The 24,609-nt window shown below is 49.2% G+C and overlaps 1 protein-coding gene across 3 annotated transcripts in view; it reads left to right on the forward strand.

The window, feature by feature from the left end:
* PALLD (palladin, cytoskeletal associated protein) overlaps positions 1–24,609 on the forward strand; it is a 260,746-nt gene that overhangs the window by 202,254 nt on the left and 33,883 nt on the right. For all 3 annotated transcript variants that reach the window (XM_073577130.1, XM_073577139.1, XM_073577147.1), the window contains 3 exons: positions 10,386–10,521; positions 17,969–18,070; positions 21,485–21,706. In XM_073577130.1, coding sequence (XP_073433231.1) covers positions 10,386–10,521; positions 17,969–18,070; positions 21,485–21,706 — 460 coding nt within the window. The remainder of the gene's footprint in view (positions 1–10,385; positions 10,522–17,968; positions 18,071–21,484; positions 21,707–24,609) is intronic.

The following is a 24,609-nucleotide window of genomic DNA, read 5'->3' on the forward strand; positions in this document are numbered from 1 at the left end:
GGTTCCTATCCTGCCTACGAACTGGGACAGCCAAAAAGGTGGGTACAGTCAATGATGTACTGTACCACAAAGCCACCACTAGTTCACACTAGAGCCTCAGTTCACACAGTATACAGAGGCGAGCAGAGCATCATGGGAATGGGGCTAGGTGAGCATTTTTATTTTGTCAGTCTGTATTTGGGAGTAAGGCAGCGGGACCATCATTCTATGTGTTAGAAGTTTTTGGTGCATATAGTGTATGTGGGGTGGCTGTGGGGGCATCATACTGTGTGTGGGGCTGTGGTGTCCATAATACTGTTTGTATAGAGATGTGGGGGCATCATACTCTGTGTGGAAGACAACATATTGTTTTAGGGGTAATCGCACTGTCTTAAGGTGACTGTGGGGGCATCATACTGTGTGTGGGGGCTACGGGGCTCATAATACTGTTTGTAGGGAGCTGTGGGGGCAGCACACTGTGTGTGGGGTAATGGAATCATATTTGTTGGGGAATTGCAGAGTTAGAGAGACTGTGTGGGGGCATCATACTGTGTGGGTTAAGCAGTTGATCAAGGTACATCCAAGTTTATATGTAAGGGTGAATAACAGGAGTGTTATGATATACAGCTTTTGTACAGTTTTCAATAAGAAGTACATTTTGTATGATTTGAGTAGTTGCTACTGATAAGAATACATGTTCCAGTAAGGCATATTGCAATGTATTAGTAATAGGAGTGAGTCCGCATACTTAATTCTGCTCAATAATAAGTGATAAAATAATAATGAGCAGAATTAAGCTTGACCTGTCGGCTCGACCCTCACAACAGTAACAGTTTCTCACGTGGCCCCTTGGAAGAATTATTTGCCCACCCCGGGCAGTCAATGGAGAATAGTTAATAACTCGCTAAGATGGGGACCCTATTAAAGCATAATCATTTTACATTATGATCGTATTGACTGACTAGGCACTTATTTACTGATACAGATCCATAAAAGTTATAAAAAAGTTGAATAGTTTTAGAAAAAAAATTAAGCTACAAGTGGAACCATCACTATTAAGGGCATGTCACACTAAGAGATATCGCTAGCAATATCGCTATAACTTGTGACGTTATAGCGATATTGCTAGCGATATCGCTGTATCTGATACTTACCTACAACCCACTCCCCCGCTGGTTATCGCTGATCGCGCGAGAACGTCCTGGACTGTTTCTCGTCGTCAGCTTCCTTCTGTGACGACGAGTGACGCGTGGAGCCGGGCGGGAGGACGCAGGATCGCCTGGTGTGACGGGTAAGTAGCGACCCCTGTCCCCAGCGATGTCGCTGGTGAGATCTGCCTGTGTGGCAGCTCACTTGCGACCACTTAGCGATGTACCAGCGATCCTGACCGCGTCATATCGCTGGTCGGGATCGCTAGTACATCGCTAAGTGTGACAGTACCTTTAGTGTGTAACCAGCTAGGAATCTCAAGTGTGTATTGAGAGCAATCTGGATGTGATTACAGTAATTCCAGCTGCCTAATGTCGTGATAGTATCACATGTAATGTCCTATTTCTCAGAATTCAAGGTGCCGCAGTCCTGCCTGTAATGTAACGGCTGGATATACGGTAATCATTTTATACGCTGTGCTTGGCGCCTACCCTTAATGCTTTATCAGTAACTGATATCTCGGAGTCACAATCTATCCAAGCTTGGACATGATTCAATTTTCCATTATTTCCCATAGGGAAGCTGGATTTGTATCCTCTCCAGTCAGAGCCATGAATATTAGTAATGGAAAAATATTGCAAATGTTTATTTTTAGAATTTACTCTTGTGAAGGTAGCAATTATAGTATTAGTATGGAAACATTACTGTGACCAGTCCAGGGTTCACAGACTAGAAATGTGTCATTTTAAAGTGTTTAATTCCATCTTGAAAGGGTCTGTCACCCTGTCCCCCCAACTCAATTTACACTTGGTACTCAGTCATATAGGGGATGTAGCCCCCATAAAAATCATAGCTTTAGTTTTCTAATTAATTCTTGCTTTTAGGCTGCAGAAAGCACTGGTTAATTAATATATAACTTATGCTGCAGGGTGCATCAAGAAAGACGTAGGGTGCTAACTGTGGGGGCAGAATGGTGCACTGATTATTGGACCATGCCATGGGTACACCAAGCTAGTTGCATATTGTGTTTTTTGGATGCTAAAGGCAAGGATTAATATGTAAAAATTTATGATTTATACAGGGGCTAAGTCCCCTATATGACGGTGTACTTAGTTTATTTGTGCTTAGAGGTGTTAGACTTAAATTTGTACTGGGTGGTACAAGCTGGGGTTGTTTCCTACAGTCTGACGCTGACTAGTTAGTGCTGACAAGTGTCTGACTGTATAGGGACACACCACTTTGAAAGGGGTAATGGCAGCACCCAGCTCTATAGTTATTCCTACATTTCCAGGAGTAATAACAATGGAACGGCACAATCCAGAATTGTATAAATACATAATGTGACAATACCGGATGTGTGTATTTGCTATTGTGGGGAGGAGGACTCCCATAGAGTGTCTGTGCCGGAACCAGGGGGGCCGCCATCTGGGTTCCTGAAGGAACGGTGTCGGGGGGGCAATGAAGGAGAGGGCACGACTGGAGGTGACAGGGCAACAGGGGTCGGGGCGAGGATAAAAGGAGCAGGGAGCGCGCTGAGAGTTCAGTTGGCAGAGAGGCTGACAGGAGACAGGAAGCCGTGGAGGAGAGAGAGAGCCGGCTTAACCGACATTGTTCCACGGGGAGACCGTCGGGGGGGTCTGTGGAGGGTAAGCGACAAACTCACCGACAAGAGACTTGTGCTTTACTCGAATCCGGGGCCGCTCCTGACCCACGGTCAGCCACAGCCGTTACCGCTGTTCCTCGCTCTGGTGCGGCTGGTCCACGACCCCGAGCCGCCGCTGAGATTCCACATCAGCCCGCCGCGGTGGCTTTCCCACTGCCTCCCTGCCCCAGCCCGCGGCTGCGGCCTCTTCATCACCGACGGCAGTGGACGCCATCTCGTCACAGTCGGCAGTTGAGACCTACTCCCCGCCTACAGAGGAACCCTTAGCGTAGGCCTGCCAATGGTCACTTCTGGAAACTGCGACACAACCTCGCTTTGACATGGGAGCCTGATAAGACTGTCTGAAAGTCCTACCCCGCTGTGTTTACAGGGGGTCATCTCCACAAAGGACTACTCCAGGGCCTGGTGTGCCCCCCAGCTTTAGGAGTACTCCAGGGCCTGTTGCGCCCCAACGGCACAGATCCTCCAGGGCTTGTTGTGCCTCCAGCTGCAGGATTACTCCAGGGCCTGTTGCGCCCCAACAGCAAAGATCCTTTAGGGCCTGTTGTGCCCCAACTCCTTCTGGGTGCTGAGACGCCCAGGGTTCACGGTCGTTCTTCAGCAGCTGAACTTAGAGGCAGCGGCGTCAAAGCAGCCACATCCACGACGCCGAAGCAGACGCACCAGCGACACGCAAAGGCGTCCGGAAGGATAAGTTGTCTTTAGGAGATAAGGACCTCTAGTCGGCCATCGCGAGGCCCATAATAGCCGACTTTGCCGGGATAGCCGCTTTCTTGATAAGAAAAGTATTGTTATTGTTGTTGAGTCCCTGCGTGGACAATTCTTGTTATCCCTTTTTGGTTACTCAGCATAGCCCTAGTGGCTTCAGTTCATAAACGTTACTTTCCAAAATCACACTCAGTCTCGTGTCTCGTTACTGCATCCTGAGAACCTGCTGGTACCTACATTTGGCGTAGTCGGCAGGATGCAGTCTCCGAGCGCGGACGATGGTGCCCCAGATCAGGGCAGAGCTGTGAACTCTACAAATAATGAGGTTCCCCGGTCTAGCATTTCATTGGGGGCTATGCTGAACAACCTGCCTAGATTTTCTGGCTCCAATACTATGCTATGGAGTTGGACGGAACGGATGCGGGGACTCTTTCGGATGCACCCAATGACTCCTGACCTGGAAGCTGAAGTGGCCCTCATGGCATTAGATGGGGAGGTACGGAAGTCAGTGATGTTGAGACCCCCGGGACACCGTAACACTTTTGATAAGGTTTTACAGATAGTAGAACAGACCCATGGGGACCCAACTAATGTGAGAGAATTAAGGACCCGATTGTACAGTCGAATGCAGGGAGAGGGGGAGACGATCACTCAGTATATGAATGTCCTCCAAGAATTGCATTCGGCTATTGAAAGAAAGGATGGAGTAGGGGTAGGACCTATTGACATTACCCTACTCAACCTACTGGTGACTGGACTGCGGGATCCATTGATAAAACGGGCATTACGGGAACAGATCAGAATGAATCCCCGTATAGGCTTTTCAGAGGTGGGAAGTCAAGCACGGGTTCGAGAGCAGGAGCAAGGGATGGCGGTCCCCGTGGGGAAGGTCCGGGGTGTGGAGGCTTCCGTGAATGTAGTCAAGGAGCCTCAGTGGGTGGAAGAGATGAAACAAGAGTTGAAGAACATTAAGGGCGAGCTGGCCGAAGTGAAGAGAAGGACTGAGACCGGGACTGGACGACCTAGTTTTAACCCCGGCCTCTGGGGGTCACGCTCCCCGCGGGGCGGTCGGTCTGCACAGGCCCAGTGTTATGAGTGCGGAGAACCAGGCCACTTCGCCCAAGAGTGTCCGCGACGTGGGAAATACCCACCCCGGCGGCCATTAAGCTAAGGGGCTCCGGGCTGTGGGGATGCCGCTCGGAGCCGAAAACCACGATTAGGGGTGGTGGAAGTCCCGAAGATTTGGTCGCAAAATGTCCGGTGGTTTTGGGCAGAGTTGGAGTGCCGGGCCGTCCGGTGCCTGGTGGACACGGGGTCACAAGTAACCACTATGCCCACAGCTTATTTTCGACAGAATTTCCCAGAGGCAGCGAGACCTCAGTGGGGGCCCATGATCAGACTAATAGCCGCCAATCAACTACCGGTCCCGGTTGCCGGGGTGGTGTGGGTGCAGGTGACATTGTGCGGTAAATCCCTTGATCGCAGAGGGGTGGTACTGACTCAAGAAGAAACTGATAAACAGCATCCAGTCACCCTAGGCATGAACATACTACGGGAATTTGGCAACCTACTTCTCAATGATCCTACACAGAAGATTCTGAAGCAGTGGGGTTCTCGCACGGCTCAGGGACAGGTATTCCAACAGTTGGTGCGGGAGGCGCAGGTCCATCAGGACTGCCAGGAAGGCGAGGCTCTGGGCAAAGTCATCACACCAGCGGTTCCCCTGCTCATGCTACCTCCTGGGCAGACTGTGGTGGCCCTGCCAATTCGAGCCTCGATACCCTTGGAGTGCGTGGAGATGCTGGTGGAGCCGTGCCACCCGGAGCGCTTGCCTCCTGGCATGCTGGTGGCTCGTTCCCTGGCTACCGTGCAAAAAGGAACTCTCCTGGTGCGCTGTGTCAACCTCGAAGACCGAGACATCGTTCTGAAAGCACGGACTGAACTGGCCAAGCTAGTAAGGCCCCTGGAGGAAGTGCTGCCGGCCCCTGGAGGAAGTGCTGCCGGCTCCTGCGGTTCAATTAAGAGTACAATCCAAGGATCCTTGAGAAGTAACGATTCGAACTCTACAGGCCACGGAGGTCTCGGCTCAGGAGAAGGGTTGAAATATTCTGGAGCAGATGCAGACCGAGCTCTCCGGGTTGACTTCAGCCCAGTTATCACAGATAAAACATTGCTCGGACAGTACCATGAAGTATTTGCTAGTCATGAGGAAGATTTTGGGTGTACCACCGCCATCACTCATGAAATTCCCACAGCAGGAGCAGCCCCCATCCGGGAACGATACCGACAGACTCCTCCACAACTCTACCAAGAGGTGAAAACTTTGTTGGCCCAGATGTTGCGAAAAGGGGTGATACGAGAAAGCCAAAGCCCCTGGGCAGCCCCTATCGTGTTGGTCCGAAAAAAAGATGGTGCATTACGATTCTGTGTGGATTATCGTAAGCTGAATGCTTGCACTATTAAAGACTCATACCCACTGCCCCGCATAGAAGAATCCTTGTCCGCCTTGGGAAAGGCGACGTATTTTTCGTCTCTGGACTTGGCCAGTGGGTACTGGCAGGAGCCCATGTCAGAAGAAGATAGAGCCAAGACGGCGTTCATATTGCCTATGGGACTATTTAAGTTTAATCGAATGCCGTTTGGACAGGCCAACTCCCCGGGGACCTTTCAGCGGTTGATGGAGCGGTGTCTGGGAGATCTCAACTTTGAGGCCACGTTGATCTACCTGGACGATATCATCGTCTATGCTGCCACATTCGAGGACCACCTAAAGCGGTTGGGGCAGGTGCTCGGCCGGTTGCAAAAGTACGGGTTGAAGGTAAAACCTCAGAAATGCCACCTATTTCGCTCCCAGATCGAGTATCTGGGTCATGTCGTCTCGGCAGAAGGTGTGAGGCCATCCCGGGAGAAGGTTGCTGCTATTCGGGGATGGCCTACCCCCGAGACGGTCAAAGACGTGCGGGCTTTTCTGGGGCTGGCCGGATATTACCGTCGTTTCGTAAAGAGTTTTACTCGTCGAGCTCGAGCCCTGCACGACCTGCTAAAGGGGGCTCCTGCTGGGGCAAATGGACGAAGAATCCAGTGGCAATAACCTCAGGAAGAGGCCTTCCGAGACCTCAAGGCTGCGCTCTCGGATGCCCCGGTGTTGGCCTATGCGGATTTCTCACAACCGTTCATCTTGCACACTGACGGGAGTCTTCACGGGCTGGGGGCTGTGTTGTCACAAGTTCAAGATGGCTGGGAGAGAGTGATCGCATATGGAAGCCGCTCACTCCATGTCTCCGAGCGTAACCCTGACAATTACAGCTCCTTCAAGCTTGAGCTCCTCGCGGTGGTGTGGGCCATGACGGAGAGGTTCGCAGAGCACCTAGCGGGCTCCGAGGTAGTGGTGCGGACCGACAACAAACCGCTGGCTCATTTGGAAAGGGCCAAACTGGGGGCTCTGGAACAACGATGGGTGGCCCGGATGGCGAAGTTCAACTATAAAATCATTTACAAAAGAGGGGCCGAGAATGTACATGCTGACGCCCTCTCCAGGATTCGACATACAACTCCAGGAAAGAATCGAGACGAATTAGAAGGGGAGGAGATACCGTTCGCTCTCATCGCTGCCATACTCACAACTGCCAATCAAAAAGTATCTTCCCCCAGAGACCCCAAGGGGTATACTGGAGCAGTCTCGGGATAAGTGGATACAACAGCAACAAGAAGACTAAGAAGATGGACTTCTCTGGACCTGGGTTGCCGCTGGCCAATTCCCTAATGATTCCCAACGACAAACTTTGACTCAAGACATGTCGCTGATGTTGCGACAATGGGAGAGGCTGGTTATCCGAAAAGGACTAATGTACCGTAAAATAACATCGCAGACAACCTTAATGATGGTGTGGCAGGTGGTTACACCCGGAGGCCAACTCCATGAACTGGCTCGAGAGACTCACGAAAAAGGGGCTCACTTCGGAGCTAAAAAGACCTTGCAATGGCTGCAACAGAAAGCTTACCACCCATGCTTGCCAGCTGTTGTGAACAAAATTTGCCAGACCTGCCGCTCATGCGAGTTAGCCAAACCGCCCGCTCAACGAGCCCCAATACAGACAATTGTGACCTCAGCACCCCTTGAGCTCCTGACGGTAGATTACCTGACCATTGGTCCCGCATTCCAGGGATACGAACACTGCCTCGTCATGGTGGACCATTTCACCAAGTTCGCTGTAGTCACCCCCACTCGAGACCAGACTACGGAGTCGGCCGTCTCCGCAATTTGCAGAAACTTCATACAAGTGTACGGCTGCCCCTAACGAATACATTCTGATTAGGGAGCATGTTTTTTGGGAAAAGTTATGGAGGAACTACACCATCTCTACGGGATTGATAAATCCCGAACTACATCATATCGCCCACAAGGAAACTGGGCCTGTGAACGATTTAATCGGACATTGATTCAAATGTTGCATACTCTGGAGAGTGACAAGAAGGCCCGTTGGCCAGAATTTGTTCCTGAATTAGTATGGGTCTACAACAACCGGGTGCACCGAGTTACTGGCTATACCCCCTACTCCCTGTTGTTCGGACGAGAGGGTAAAGGTATCACGGAGGTGGAGTTGGACCCCGAAGAGCCTCAGCCCTGGACCGGAGTGACGTCTTGGGTCCAAAATCATTGTCACTGGCTGCAAACTCTTCATCGAATCATACATGCCAAACTCCGAGACTTGGAATACCCAGGAAAGAATACAACTCCACCTCCTCACCTCCAAAGCGGAGACCGTGTACTTGTACTAGATCAACGACACCAGAACAAACTGGAGCCACACTGGGAAGAGAGTCCCTATCGGGTCCTACGCCGTATCAACCCTGATGGACCTGTGTACGAAATACGACCTGAGGAAGATGAAACGCTGCCTACCTGCATTGTGCATCGTAATATGCTACGCCCATGTATTTCCACCGACCCAATGCAACCGGAACCTGCCCCTTCGACATCTGAGCCGCTGCCCGTGTTTTGGGACCCAGACGACGACGAAGATTTTCCTCCAATATCCATAGGCTCTCCACTCAATAATGAGCCGACTGACACAATTAGCCCGTACAGATCAATCGACCCACCACCGTCCACCACCCCGAAAGACTCCATCCCAGTCGAACTAAGATGCTCCGAGCGGTCAACAGCCGGCAAACCCCCTGAACGATACGAACAAGACCAGTTCATATGGCAGCAAAAAGTGATGGTCCAATAGACTGAGGCCCTCGCCCGAGGACTGGCAAGTTTCCAGGATGGGGGAGTGTGGGGAGGAGGACTCCCGTAAAGTGTCTGTGCCGGAACCAGGGGGGCCACCATCTGGGTTCCTGAAGGAACGGTACCGGGGGGGCAATGAAGGAGAGGGCACGACTGGAGGTGACAGGGCAACAGGGGGCGAGGTGAGGATAAAAGGAGCAGGGAGCGCGCTGAGAGTTCAGTTGGCAGAGAGGCTGACAGGAGACAGGAAGCCGTGGAGGAGAGAGCTGGCTTAACCGACGTTCCACGGGGAGACCGTCAGGGGGTCTGTGGAGGGTAAGCGACGAACTCACCGACAAGAGACTTGTGCTTTACTCTAATCCTGGGCCGCTCCCAACCCACGGTCAGCCACAGCCGTTACTGCTGTTCCTCGATCTGGTGCGGCTGGTCCGCGACCCCGAGCCGCAGCTGAGATTCCACATCAGCCCGCAGTGGCGGCTTTCCCACTGCCTCCCTGCCTCAGCCCGCGGCTGCGGCCTCTTCATCACTGACGGCAGTGGACGCCATCTCGTCACAGTCGGCAGTTGAGGCCTACTCCCCGCCTACAGAGGAACCCTTAGCGTAGGCTTGCCAACGGTCACTTCTGGAAACTGCGACACAACCTCGCTTTGACACAGGAGCCTGATAAGACTGTCTGAAAGTCCTACCCCGCTGTGTTTACAGGGACTCATCTCCACAAAGGACTAATCCAGGGCCTATTGCACCCCCAGCTGCAGGATTACTCCAGGGCCTGTTGCGCCCCCAGCTGCATTACTCCAGAGCCCGTTGTGCCCCCAGCTTCATGATTAGCCCAGGGCCTGTTGCGCCCCAACTGCAAAGAACTTTCAGGGCCTGGTGTGCCCCCCAGCTTCAGGAATACTCCAGGGCCTGTTGCGCCCCAACGGCACAGATCCTCCAGGGCCTGTTGTGCCTCCAGCTGCAGGATTACTCCAGGGCCTGTTGCGCCCCAACAGCAAAGATCCTTTAGGGCCTGTTGTGCCCCAACTCCTCCTGGGTGCTGAGACGCCCAGGGTTCACGACCGTTCTTCAGCAGCTGAACTTAGAGGCAGCGGCGTCAAAGCAGCCACATCCGCGACGCTGAAGCAGACGCACCAACGACACCGAAGGGCATCCGGAAGGATAAGTTGTGTTTAGGAGATAAGGACCCCTAGTCGGCCATCGTGAGGCCCATAATAGCCGGCTTTGCCGGGATTAGCCGCATTCTTGATAAGAAAAGTATTGTTGTTGTTGAGTCACTGCGTGGACAATTGTTATCCCTTTTTGGTTGCTCAGCATAGCCCTAGCGGCTTCAGTTCATAAACGTTACTTTCCAAAATCACACTCAGTCTCGTGTCTCGTCACTGCATCCTGAGAACCTGCTGGTACTTACACTATCTGGAGAGCTCTGCAGCTCTTTATATGGTTCAGCTGACTGCCACCAATTTTTCCCAGACTCTTGTCTAATTTTTATGAAGAATTAGCATGAGGTCAGAGACCTTGTAAACATGTCATTTATCTCCCTCCCCCAGTGTGCATCCATATCCCTGCATAAGACTACTGGAAGTGTTCTGTATGTGAAGACTGTGCTGGATGAATAGTGGAAGTGACTGTCATATTCTCTGTTTTCTCTGTTAGTGGCTTTCCAAAGAAAGCTGGCCGGACTGCCCGTATAGCATCTGACGAGGAGATTCAGGGGACAAAAGATGCCGTCATTCAAGATCTGGAGAGAAAACTCCGCTTCAAAGATGAACTTCTAAACAACGGACAACCGGTACTGTTATGGGTGATGTCCTCCTACCGCCTGACTTTCCAGTGAAGTTTTAGGACACTTAAAGGGGTTCTTTTTGCATTCGATATTGATGACCTGTCCTTATGATAGCATCAATGTTACAATGACGGGAATTTGAAACCATCACCGATCAGATACTAGCAATTTTGCTGGCGGACGGATGAAAACATTGAACAGTTCTGCACTGCATTTCTCCATTCAATGTGTAGCGTCTGCTGCCAAGCACTGCAGAACATTTCCTATTCCAGAGAGAAGGAGCTGATCTGCTGTACCCCACAATGGACACTACACATTGCATAGAGCTGCTTAGTTTGTGTCTTTTCAGTGTTTTTATAGACATCTGCTGAAGCTTTTAACAGATAATGAGTGTGGGTGCTGAGTGGTGGACTCCCAATGATCTGATAGAGATGACCTATGTCAAGGACGAGTCATTGATCTCATATGTTGGAGAACCCCTTTAAGTAGAATGACATCTTAGTGCCTGTAAACCATTGAGACTGAGAATTGGCAGTGATCTCTCAGCATATAATTTAGTGCTGCACATTTTGGTTAGAAAATGTCCATCACCACTGTCTCATAATTGGATGGTCTCATGAAGACCACAATACATCTGTCGAATGCCCGATTAGGGAAAGCAAACAATATAGCGGAAAGGCCCCTACTTGGGACCGTTCTGTGGGCCACAACAGTTGATTTTTCTCCTTCGTCTCATTGGGGGACACAGATACTGTGGGTGTATGCTTCTGCCGCTAGGAGGCTGACACTAAGTGGGAAAAAAAGGTTAGCTCCTCCTCCGCAGTATACACCCTCGCCCCTATTGCGGGTGGAAATCCGTTTTTTGCTTGGTGTCCTATGGAGGCACACACAGTCTGGATCTCTCCAGACTATTTTTTTTAGTTTACTATGAAGTGAAAGGGTCCGATCTCCCCAAACCATCAACGGGCGAGCACGCGTTGAGTATCGCCTCCGCGTATACTTTCCCGCACCGAGGGACATATCTGGGACTTTTCCCCAGACTTCTATTTTTATTTGTTATTTTATGAAGATAAGACAGGGGCAACACATCATATTGAAACGATCAGATTTCCACAAACCATCAACGGGCGAGCACGTGCGAGTATCCCTCCACGTATCCTTTCCCGCGACGTGGGACATTATTCCAGACTTAGCCCTGTCCACCCCTAGGTATTGAAACCATGGGCTTGCACAGAGGCACAAGACTGGTCTGTGTGGCCCCCACTGCTCCACCAACGCTAGATGGCGGTGCTGCAAGGCGGCGGAGGGGGTCCCTCTCCTCACCCCCTGAAGGGGCTAGATGGAGTTAGGGCGCCTGCACTGGCCTATTTTTTATCAAAGACCCCCTCACATACCTGCGCTCAGGCTGAGAGGATCATCGGTGAGGAGAGGGTCAGGGAGGGCTCCTGCGAAGATTTCGTGCTGGAGCCCACAGCTCGGTGACCACTAGCCCTGCAAGAGAAGGGCTGGATCGTCAGGCGGAGCCTGGGACAGGAACGCCGCGCCGGTCAGTAGCGCCATTTTTTGGTACAGTGTTCCCCCCCCCCCCCCCCCCCCCCGGTCGGATAAGGGAAAAATTGAGGCCGGAGCTAGGCCGTGGCCGGAAGTTCCGCCCTCAGGGCCACGCGTCACTTCCGGCAGCCCGCCCCGCACTGGGTGGCGGTAAAATCGAGGCTTCGGCGCACGGGCTAGGCCGCAAAGCGGAAGTACCGCCCCTAGAGCGTTTTTTACAAGCTGGTGCGCGCCACAGATGTCGGCGTGCAATTTAAAGGAATCTTCCAGGTCGGGGGGCGCAGGACTGGGGTAAGTGCTGCCCGAGAGGCCATGCTATAGGGAAAAACAAGGGGCTACCTCTTCCCCATATCCCCAGCAGCGGACAGATACAGCATGTCACAAAAAGCAAAGACGCACGTTCTTTTACGCTACATGCATCTTGTGTCGGGCTGCGTTTCCGTGGGCGCAGAGCAAGCGTTTATGCGAAGCCTGCAAATCCAAACGCGCCCAGGAGCCCTCCCCTGCGACCGTGACCAATGTGTCAAATCCCCCCGGAGTGGGCCCGATCCCTGTCACAGTACATGGCGTCGCTTACGAGAGCAATAGAATCCCTTCAAGCCCCAGATAAGGGCAGGGACAGTGTCTCGCCGCCTTTAGAGGGAACCTCCACCTCACAGGAGCCTCCGGCCTGCAGGGGCCGCTTCCACTCCAGGCAGACCCGGGGGAAATAAATCCACACGGTGTCGCCCAGTCCATCCGGTACCTTCGGCATCCCTAAGTTCTGCTTCTCGCTCCCCGTCACCAGTGGTTGATAGCAAGCAGACCTCAGATTGCGACTCAGACAAGCCCCTTGATCTGGACTCTCCAGGGTCACGTGAAACAGTGGACAGCGTCATAGAAGCCGTCAATCAGACCCTGGGGATTGAGGATGATCCCGCAGCGGCTACGGGGCATAAAGTGGCATTTAAACGAGTGAAGCGGCCGCACAGAATTTTTTTCCTCTCACCCTGAGTTTGAGGACATAGTGCAGCGGCACAGAGAACATCCAGATCGGCGTTTTCTCGGGTTAAAAGGCACTCGAAACGAGGTATCTGTTTGCTCCGGACCTCCGTAAACAATGGATGGAATCCCTGATAGTGGATCCTCCGGTTTCACGCCTGACCACTAAGACCGTTATCTGTCCCTAGGGTTTCCTCGTTTGGTATGTACGATTCGATGAAGAGTTTGCAGCCAGTGAAGATTCCACGGACTGCCTTATTGAGAGCCTAGCTCGTTCAGTATATGAGGCGTCAGGGTCTGCACTCGCTCCCTCGTTCGCAGCAACTTGGGTAGCTAAGGCCATGTTATCATAGTCAGAAACATTAAACAAGGTCGCGCAGGAGCAGGATCTACCTGCAGAGAACTCGGAGGTCGCAGGTCAGATGGCGATAGCCGGAGACTATGTAATGAATGCGTCTTTGGATGCGGCAAATTGTTCAGCAATTGCTGCCGCTAATGCAATCTCTATCTGAAGAGGCCTATGGTTGAGGACATGGCGGGCCGATTCTACTTCCAAGAAGTCCTTGTCTTCCCTGCCTTATCAGTGCGGCCGCCTATTTTGAGAAAAGTTGGATCAACCTATCTCCGACTTCACAGGAGAAAAGAGCGGGTTTCTCCCTCAACAGAAGATTAAACCGCTTTTCGTCACCCGGTTCAGGCACGTTTTCGGGCCTTTCACAGTGCCACCGGCCATTCTAGGCCGAGAGTGACTGCATTCGTCAGGGGGCGGCCGCTAAGCAGCCTGAGCCTGGTTCGGGACCCGAATAGGAGACCGGTCTGGAGTCATGCGTCAAAAGACTCTGGGTGGACTACGGGGCCCAATTCCGCCACCTCAGGCCGCCCCAACCAGGATAGGGAGCATCAGGTCTCATATAGAGCCAACCCACTGGGGAGAATGCATGCTCAACAGGCCAGATCGAGGGACCCAGATCCTAAAGATCATCGACCAAATGACTTTTGGCAAGGTGGGCGGCCGCCTACTCTGTTTTCACCACGTCTGGGCCAACATCGCTCACGACGTATGGGTAAAAGAATTGGTGTCCTCAGGTTACAGAATAGAATTTGTCAAATACCCTCCAAGATGTTTTTTTCTTTCCTGGCTTCCCAGGGTGGATACCCAGGTAAGGGCTCTATTGGGAGCCATCAAGTCGCTCCTGCACAACGGAGTCATTGTTCCAGTGCCGGAACACGGAAGAGCTCAGGGGTTCTATTCCAACCGTTTTGCGGTTCCCAAAAAGGACGGGTCTGTCAGGCCTGTTTTGGACCTGAAGCTTCTGAACAAATTCATCAGGATCAGACATTTCTGGATGGAGTCTCTCCGTTCAGTCATATCGGCCATGGAGCAGTGAGAATACTTGGCCTCAATAGACAACCAGGATGCATTCCTGCATATTCCCATTTTTCCTCATCAGAGGTTTCTACTCTTCGCCATCAGCGTTCAACATTTTCAGTTCGTAGCGCTACCCTTCGGGCTAGCCACAGCTCCCAGAGTGTTCACAAAGGTTATGGCAATTGTCATGGCCACACTGCATTCTCGAGGCGTAGTCGTCTTGCCTTATATGGACGACCTCTTGGTCAAGGGCCCGTGAATACGGGCATATGAGGAAGGTGGCAACATCACGCTAGATACTCTTGCCGCTTAGATGGTTGGTCAATACAAAGAAATCATCCCTTGTGCCAGCTCAGAGGATCTCCTTCCTAGGAATGATCTTCGACACTTGCCGATGGTTGGTAATTCTGCCTCAGGAAAAGGCGCTAGTCTCCGGCAGGGAGTCCAGACACTACGCCAACCAGTCCCTCATACCATCCGATCAGGGATGAAGATCCTAGGGAAAATGGTGGCAGTAATGGAAGCGATACCTTTCGTCCAGTTCCATCTTCACCCCCTGCAGCACGCCTCGTGTCAGCCTGGGACAAGAATCCTTTCACGCTCGATCGGCGGTGCCAACTGTCCTCTCAAGTCAGGCAGTCGCTCGGATGGTGGATAACCAGTTCCCTCTCTGGCCTAGGGGAAACCTTTCCCCCCAGGCCATGGGCTGATAATGACAATTGACGCCAGTCTCCTCTGTTACGGAGCGGTGTTTCGCCACCACACAACCCAGGAACGGTGGTCGCCACAGGAGGCACGCCTCCCGATCAACTTATTGGAGATATGAGCAATTCGGTTGGCTCTGCAGAAGTTTCATCACTTTCTAGCAGGCCGCCCCATCCGGATTCCATCGGACAATGCCACGGCGGTGGTTTACATAATTCGTCAGGGGGGCACCCGCAACAGAACAGCCATGCGTGAGGTGGGGCACGTTCTTCACTGGGCCGAAGCAAACCACTCTGTGATTTCGGCTGTCCACATCCCTGACGTGGTAAATTGGGCGGCAGACTTCCTCAGCTGGCAGGGTCTTGCATCCGGAGAGTGATCTCTACATCCCGAAGTTCTTCAGCAGATTTGTCAACTGTGGGGAGCTCCGGATGTGGACCTGATGGCTTCCAGAGTGAATGCCAAGGTGCCCACATACAGTATGTCGCTCGGGCCAGGCATTCGCGGTGGACGCACTGGTTCTGCCATGGAACCAGTTTCGCCTCCCATATCTATTTCCCCCACTGCCACTACTCCCGAGAGTCAGCAAAGGGATCAAGACGGAAGGGGGGCCGGCGATTCTGCTGGCCCCAGACTGGCCCCGTCGAGCGTGGTACGCAGATCTAATGCAGCTGCTCTCCGACGTTCCTGGGCGCCTGCTAGAGCGCCCAGATCTACCGTCTCGAGGGCCGATGTGCCACCCAAACTCAGGGACCCTGTGTTTGATGGCAGGACCGTTGAATCTTGGATTCTAACCCAGGCAGGGTTCGGGAGCAAGGTGGTCGCTACAATGATTAGCACCCGGAGGCCTGCTTCAAAAAAGACATCAACAAACTGGAGCAAGTTCAGAAAAGAGCGACCAGAATGGTGACCGGTCTGCAAACCCTGTCTTATGAGGAAAGGTTGCAGGATTTGGGAATGTTTAGTTTGCAAAAGAGAAGACTTAATAGCTGTCTACAAATATCTAAAGGGCTGTCACATTGTAGAAGGATCAACTTTATTCTCATTTGCACAAGGAAAGACTAGAAGCAATGGGATGAAACTGAATGGGAGGAGACACAGATTAGATATTAGAAAAAACTTTTTGACAGAGTGATCAATGAGTGGAACAGGCTGCCACGAGAAGTGGTGAGTTCTCCTTCAATGGAAGTCTTCAAACAGAGGCTGGACAGACATCTGACTGGGATGATTTAGCGAATCCTGCTTTGAGCAGGGGGTTGGACCAGATGGCCCAGGAGGTCCCTTCCAACTCTACGATTCTATGATTCTATGAATTTACCACCACACCTGGAAGGTGTTCTTTGCTTGATGTCGAGACGCGTTGTTTCTCCGCTGGGATTCTCGATCCCCAACATCTTTGGCTTTTCTCCAGTCGGGCTTAGAGAGCCCGGATAGCTCAGTCGGTAGAGCATTAGACTCGGACTTTGCCCCAGGTTCCCTCAGGAGACAAATACCGGCCTTATCCGTCCTGTTCCAGCTCAGAATTGCTACCAATTTGCAGGTGAAGACTTTTCATTCAGGGAGTCTCCCACTTGGTACCTCCCTATAAGGCGCCTGTGGACGCCTGGGACCTTAACATGGTCCTAAGTGTTCTGCAGGAAGCTCCATTTGAACCGCTTCAGAATATCTCTTTGAGGTACCTTACCTGGAAAGTGGTGTTCCTAGTGGCCATCACTTCCATCAGGTGGGCTTCAGAGCTGGCGGCCCTATCCTGTCGAGCTCTGTTCCTCACTCTCCATAAGGATAAGGTGGTCCTCAGACCAGCCCCTCCTTTTCTGCCGAAAGTCGTGTCCTCTTTTCACATTAATGAAGATGTTGTTTTGCTTTCATTTTGTCCAGCACCGGTGCGCCATGTGGAAGAGGCTCTTCACACGTTAGACCTGGTAAGAGCACTCCGGAGGTACGTGTCGCAGACGGCACCCTTTCGTCAGACGGACACGCTGTTCGTGCTCCCTGAAGGGCGCAGGAAGGGACTCTCCTCAAAATCGACCATAGCCAGATGGATTCGTTGGACGGTTCAGGAGTCCTACCGCATTAGAGGCACGCCGATTCCAGCAGGGATCGGAGCTCTCACTACCCGGGCAGGGGGCGCCTTTTTGGGCGCTTCGGCACCAGGCTTCGACGGAACAGGTTTGCAAGGCAGCAACCTGGTCCAGCCTGCACACATTTGCCAAACATTTATAATATCCATGCTCAGGCCTCGGCGGATGCGAGCCTGGGTAGAAGGATTCTCCAAGCAACGGTGGCGCACCTTTAAACAAGAGGTGCATGTAGCTTGGAGTGGTGAGTCAATCTCCCACCCAGGGAATGCTTTAGGACGTCCCACAGTATCTGTGTCCCCCAATGAGACTAAGGAGAAACATGGATTTTTGTGAGTACTCACCGTAAAATCCTTTTCTCCGAGACGCTCATTGGGGGACAAAGCACCCACCCTATTAGCCAGTTGGCTCTTGTTTTGTTTAAATGAATGTGTTTACCTATTTGATATAAGGGTGGTGTTTTCGTTTGGACATGTTGTACCTGTATTAAGGCTGATTTGTTGTTCTCCTACTGCTTTGGCACCAAACTGATTTCCGCCCGCAATAGGGGCGAGGGTGTATACTGCGGAGGAGGAGCTAACCTCTTTTTTTCACTTAGTGTCAGCCTCCTAGCGGCAGAAGCATACACCCACAGTATCTGTGTCCCCCAATGAGCGTCTCGGAGAAAAGGATTTTACGGTGAGTACTCACAAAAATCCATGTTTCTTTTTCCCATTAATACTTATGCGAATAAAATTCATTAATCTACTTTCTTTTTCCCTCGCCTAAGAAATTGACATATGAGGAGAAAATGGCGCGACGACTGCTTGGTGCCGACAATGCAGCAACAGTTTTTAACCTCCAAGAGCCAGAAGATGATTTCAATTCACAGGTACAGATTAATCTCTCTTTCTCCTAAACTGATCAATGGCTGTACCTATAGGAGGAACACACATTTTACTGAAGGGCTACTGGGCATACATGAAGGCAGCCTTCCCTATGTGCCACGTGGAGGGGACCCTGTGCACGGAAGAATAACTAACAGGGAACCAATATTTCAAGGACATTACATTTGAAATCAATAAATGTCACAGAAATAACGGTCTCCGAACCAGCAACCACTTGGCAACTTTACTTCTTATTAGTTAATAAAGTAAAAGAGGGAAAGGAAGCAAGTTATGGCTCCTTCATTTTACACCATTCAGTAGAGAAGTGCTACATGTCAGCAGTTCATCTATAATATTAGACTTTGCCTTTGTGCATGTGCGTGGTCTTATTCTTACAGAAGAAAGCCCCCCCTAATTGTACAGGAGTCATTACCTTTAGGTTTTATACAGTGTTCATTTTGTATACCTAAAGGGGCATACACCGGCATTAAAGAGGTTGTTCAGGGCTAAGTATTGTTTTAAACTATTTATCTCAATGGAATGTATTTTTGTAATATACGGTATATTTTCTCATGGATCTGCTCTTCTTGGTACTGGTCACGTGACATCACACTGCCAGATTATGTACCATCATGAAAATTATATTACCTGCTGGGGCTTTGTGCCCCAAATTACTTGTCATCTTAAGTAACACTTATTACGTCATTTACATTGGAGTGATTTAAAAAGAATTTTTAGACTTGAACAATCTTTTTAAGTGTGATTTTTTTTTTTTTTTTTTTTTTTTATTTTAACATGGCCTGCATTTAACACAGTTTGAATTCTAGCTCAAATAGATATATATAATATAAGTGAGTACATCATCAGCTTTACAGGTGCAGTCCACTGCTTTTATATTGATGGCTTATCCTTAGGGTAGGTCATCAATATCAGATCTTTGGCTTGCTGACAACCGGCGCCCCTGCCTATCCGCTGTTTCGACAGTGGCCAGATGTGATCAGTCATAGAGCTGCACAGCTCGCTCGCTATCAATGACTAGAGCTGAATCTGCAATAACTCGCTGCTGCCATTGTACAGGTAACGGAGCTGTGCTGTTCCGCTTAGCAGCTGATCACATCCGGCTAATGCTTGCACCAGGAGGAGCTGATCGGCAGGATTGTCAGCTGTCGCACCCCCCACTCATCTAATATTGATGATCTATCTATCGAAGTATAAGCCATCAATATAAAAGGACTGGATAGCCTCTTCAAGTGTAATCTTCTGCATCACGATCATTGATTACATGGCAAGAAGAATACAGATCCTGCTGTTTTCATAGAGGATTGCTCAACAAACCAATAAGTATGTGCCAGTTGACCCTGACAGATGGTAGCGTTCAGGGAAAAGGGCATAGAATTCAGAACTCATGCCAGATTGGTATTCTACATCTAAAACTTTTAGATTTATTGGTTTATAAGAAAACTCCCACACCGCAATGGAGAGATCTCTGCTATCAGTAGAAGGGCACATGGTGATACAGTAAACATTTCCATTCTATAAGCTTTCACCTTCTTTTCTACCTTTGCAGGAGGTTTCCTCTGTTTCCTCTCTTGATGCTTCTGTAGAGAGCCCTCTTGACTTGCAGAAGGTTACTATCCCCTGTCTTTCATCTCTGCACTTACACGGATCCTTACTCTCACTAAACACTCTACATTGTGTTGATTTTGGCTGTTTTAACATATGATGTCATGAGATTGCCAATGACTGTATTATTTTGTGTAACCTTCTGCATATTGGTAAGAAAATGGTTAATTATGTCACCGGAAACTGAATTAAAACCCTGTGTGTGAAGAAGGCATCAGTCTTCACGATGTGCCTGTCACGCATGCTATAAAACGTTTTACTTGCATGACCCCACTGTTTTGTTAAGTTTCACTAAATGCCTTTGAGTGAGGCACCAGCTAAAATCCACCTGTATTGACTCAACCTTTACTGGTGTCCATACATGAACTGGTTTTGTGTGTCTGCGCTGCGTCATCCCCAGATAACCATGTGGAGTGTGATCATTTTTCCCAAAGAAAAGTCATAGAATGTCTAGGGGAACGCCGTATGATAGAAATACTACTGGCAACAATGACTCAATAAATACCTGAAAATAGTCATTCCATGTAACCTCCTTATTATACTGTTACTTTATCATTGTACGGTTGTGTACATAGTCTCACGTGCATTTAAGCCTTATGTGCTCCATAAGCAAAATGCCAAAATGTAGACGGACAGTGCGATTTTTGTCTGGTAAAATACAGGAGGCTAATGACATGTCGTGCTCTGGGTAGAAGGAATGGATTTGTAGGACCTAGGTCCAGTAACCCCATCAGCATTCCTTGGCTGCCAGACGGGAGCACTGTGAAATACCTTTTATGTGCCGTCCTACCGGGGGCCTCTCCTGATTAGCAGGACCCGCACAACATTATCAAATGATCAGCTTTAAAAAAAAAAGCCAAAAACATAATTTCACCATACTCTGTCACGAGGTGGCTACGCTCCGTGGTTGTGATGTACACTGCAGCCCGTCGGGGTGATGGTAGCAAGGCATGATATTGTGTTGCGTTGTAAAACTGGAGTCCTATATAGAAATCCCCCTATCTAACTACTGTACATTTATCAGCAAAGGATAATAGAAAACTTTTTGGATAGAACGAATCCTCACCCATTTCTAATTCGGTACCTAAAAAAAATGAAATGGCACATGTTCAGCTTCAGGAAGGTAGAGCAATATTATTCATGACCCCCCCACGCCACCTCCTACCCTCACTGTCATTACGTGACCCTCAGCGTTGGTCTGTTGTATATTCCTTTACTCTGCGGCAAAGAGAACTGACACCAAAAAAAGAGCCTAAATGTGCAAGCCCTTGTAATATAGGGGCCTAGAGAGCAGCCATCAGATCCAGGTATTCCTATGAAACATTATGGGACGGCGTCTGTCTCCCAGGCTGACATAACACTACCACATTGTTTTTCCCCGGTGACATTTACAGGCCAATAAATACATAGACTCAACTCACAGACTAAGATTTCCCTTCATCCATCTCCCCCGAGATGACACATCATCCATCAGGTGTGACGGCCAAATGTGAGTGTCAGAAATGTATCTTTGTTGTTTCCTCTGGGCAGACTATAATGTACCACTCTCTTTATTAGACGCCGGCAGGATATTTCCCGTATGGATTGCAGTGCTGGATGTAATAAAAAGCCCTGGTGTTCTACTCTCCGAATGAGGGGCTACTTTGTGGTGAAGCTATGAGTCCAGAGTGATTTGAAGCTGAATTTTTAGTGGTTTAAACTTTCTTTTACTTTAGGCCTTTACCAGGAATATGATGCAGAGACAACATCTAATACTTGCAGGCTTATTGACTAAACCTTTTCTTCCAATCTGGCAGGAATACAAAGTGTCCAGCTTCGAGCAGAGACTTATCAGCGAGATCGAATATCGTCTCGAGAGGTCCGCTGCTGAGGAATCAGATGATGACGTGGAACATGGAGAAGACTTTGCCGAGGACAGTGCTCCACCACAGTTTGAGACTAAATTGAAGCATTACAAGATATTTGAAGGGATGTCAGCTACCTTCACCTGCAAAGTCACCGGCAATCCAAAGCCAAAGGTGAGGAAGTCAGACTTGAATCTCTGGAAAAGGTGGTGGGACTCTGTTTACTTCACTCTTCTCTTTTACCGATATAATGTTTCATGTAGTTATCTCCTTTCATATCTAAATATCCTATAAACCTTGTGCTGCTTGCCCTTAGACAAAGACACAGTACATAAATTATATGGAAACACTTTTAAAGAATCATACTTGGGGGAGGAAGGGTAAGGAAAAAACAACTTCTGCATTTCAATGTAATATGTCTGTCAGTGTAATGCAAACAGGCATCTTATCGGGTGTTGTCAGATTCCCCCCCCCCCCCCCCCGATCCAATCAAAGCCAACCAGCACCCTGATATCATATCGCTAGGGGAGTCAGCTGATGGAGTGACCACAAGCCATGATCATGTTGATTGGGGTTGTTTAGCTGTGGTGACTAGTCAAACCACTTAGATGCTGCAGCATTGACTGCAGCCTCTAAGGGGTTATACTGACACGATCAGAGCCATTAGATGGGTTGGTAGCTATTACTGATCAGGTGGGACATGTGTGCTATCACAATGACATACAATTACACTAATCTGCGGAAAGTGTTGCCCGTAGCCTAATGGTGTGTCATGGTGCGTGAACTGACAATATGTACTGCAGCAGAGAAGTAATGCTGAAGTGGTGGCTGCATCAGTAGGTAAGTACTTCTTCTTTTACTTTAAAGTAGATCAAGTCTGTGGGCCATTTTTTATGAAGGCGAACAAACGATTTATGCACATTTTATTGGTTTATATTCCCTGCTTTTGTATACATGACCAGTTTGTTCTGTTCAGGGTTTTTTCGTGTGTTTTCAGTTTTCCTTATCTGAAGAGATGATGCCCACAGCAACTGAACAAGCCATTATTTGGAGAACTATAGCAGTAACATGATTGATCGCTAAGGCTTTATTAGACATCTGTGAATCACGTACGTGTTCTATTCGTGCTTTTGATGGATAGAATATGTACTCGCCAATGTCTATGGGTCTTTAGCGTTAATCTCCAAGTAAATCGCATATAACCTGTGTAGCCTGCAGGGAGAAAATTAAGTTTTATTCTCCTTTTGCAGCCTCTTGCTTTTAGTCATCAGGGCAGTGATGTTTGGTGTGACCATCACCCCTCATTATACAGCAAAAGCGCTGTATTCACTCCCTGGCACTATGATTGACAGCCTTCTCTTCAGCGTGCGTATGCAGCGAGTGATTGTAGAGCTGTCAGTCAATGCCAGGGAGTGATCACAGCACCCTTAATGTGCAGTTAGAGGTGACTGTAACCTTGCGCTACCTTCACCATTAAGATGACTGGAAGCGAGTGGCTGCAGGGCTAATACGGCTTCATTTTCTCCCTTTAGCCACTTTTCTAGTATGCCGGCTATACAGGATTTAGACGCGATTTACGTGCAGATTAAGCCTATATCTGCAGGTAGATACGTTTTCTGGTGGTGACAAGTTCCCTTTAACATTGCACATTACGTAGAAGTTTCTGTGGTTACTGACGATTGCCTCTCCCCACAGTATATACTGATCATTATAATCAGTTTCATCTGCTTATTAATTGTTTATCTATTGGCTTGCAGTCCTTTGTGTTCTCTTAAATTGCTTTGTCTTTAAGAGTCATGTTTTCCCCTGATAAGCCTCCCATCACAGTGAGTGTAAACCGCGTAGAAGACCTAGTCTGCCACATCTGTGTTCTATCAAGCAGCCTCTCATATACGTTGTATATCTATCTATATATATGCTTTTGATTTAAAGGGTGTTAAACCCAAGGAGGTTTAGAGAAGGTGTAGGAAGTTATTTTATAGTGTGTGCTTTTTTATTGCTTTGTTATCTGTGTACCAGATGCACTACACAGTATGACATTCCATTTTTGGGGGAAATGACAGTGCATACAGGTTTGGGCAGTGAATGGTTCTCCTCTAGTGACCAGAACATGATTTATAACACTGTATTTAAATGGCTTCTCCAGTTTTATAGAAAATTGGTGTCCAGGCTGAATCTGCTTTAAAATAACAAACCAAGCAGCACTTGCCTACCAAAGCGCCGCCTGTACTCTGCTCCCCGGAGTTTTTTGTTTATAGGAGTATAGCGATGACATCCTATCACTGATCTCAGTGGTCGTCAAGCTTTGTGATTGGCTACCATGGCCCTGACAGCAAATAACTTTAGGGAGCATCTGCGTTGGTGTCCTCTGTTGGTAAGTGCTGCTTGTCTTATAATGTAGATCTCATAGGCCAGAAGTGGACAGTTCATTTTGCCCAGGGGTCATATGAGAGACCGTAACTGTTGTGGCGGGCCAATCCAATAGGCTGAAATTAATTCTCATCAATATTAATATTAACTTACAATCAATCTCAATTTAAAATTATATAACTTGATATTGAGCAGAATTAAGTATGCTGTCATCCTTTATAAACCCTCACATGGCCCCCTATATACCGAATGAGCCCTCACATACCCTCCCTTTATTCAGTATGAGCCCTCACATAGCCCCCTATATAATAATAATAATAAATTAATAATAATAAATTTTATTTTTATAGCGCCGACATATTCCGCAGCACTTTACATTTCAGAGGGGATTTGTACAGACAATAGACATTACAGCATAACAATAATCACATACAGTAGATTATAACAAATACCAAGAGGAGTGAGGGCCCTGCTCGCAAGCTTACAGTCTATGAGGAAAGAGGTAGACACGAAAGGTGGGTGGTAACAGTTGCCCTGATTGTATGGACCAGCCATAATGTTAAGTGTGTAACAGTACAGACACAGAGGGCTAATGGATGCATAAAGCATGTGGGAACATGATGCTGGGAACCTGGTTATGGTAAAACTTTTGGCTCTGCCACACAGGGATAGGTTAGGTTAATGTGTTGAGGCGATAGGCCAGTCTG

The sequence above is a fragment of the Dendrobates tinctorius genome, unplaced genomic scaffold (genome assembly GCF_039654945.1).
Source record: "Dendrobates tinctorius isolate UK_male_01 unplaced genomic scaffold, ASM3965494v1 ptg000008l, whole genome shotgun sequence".
NCBI lineage: Eukaryota > Metazoa > Chordata > Amphibia > Anura > Dendrobatidae > Dendrobates > Dendrobates tinctorius.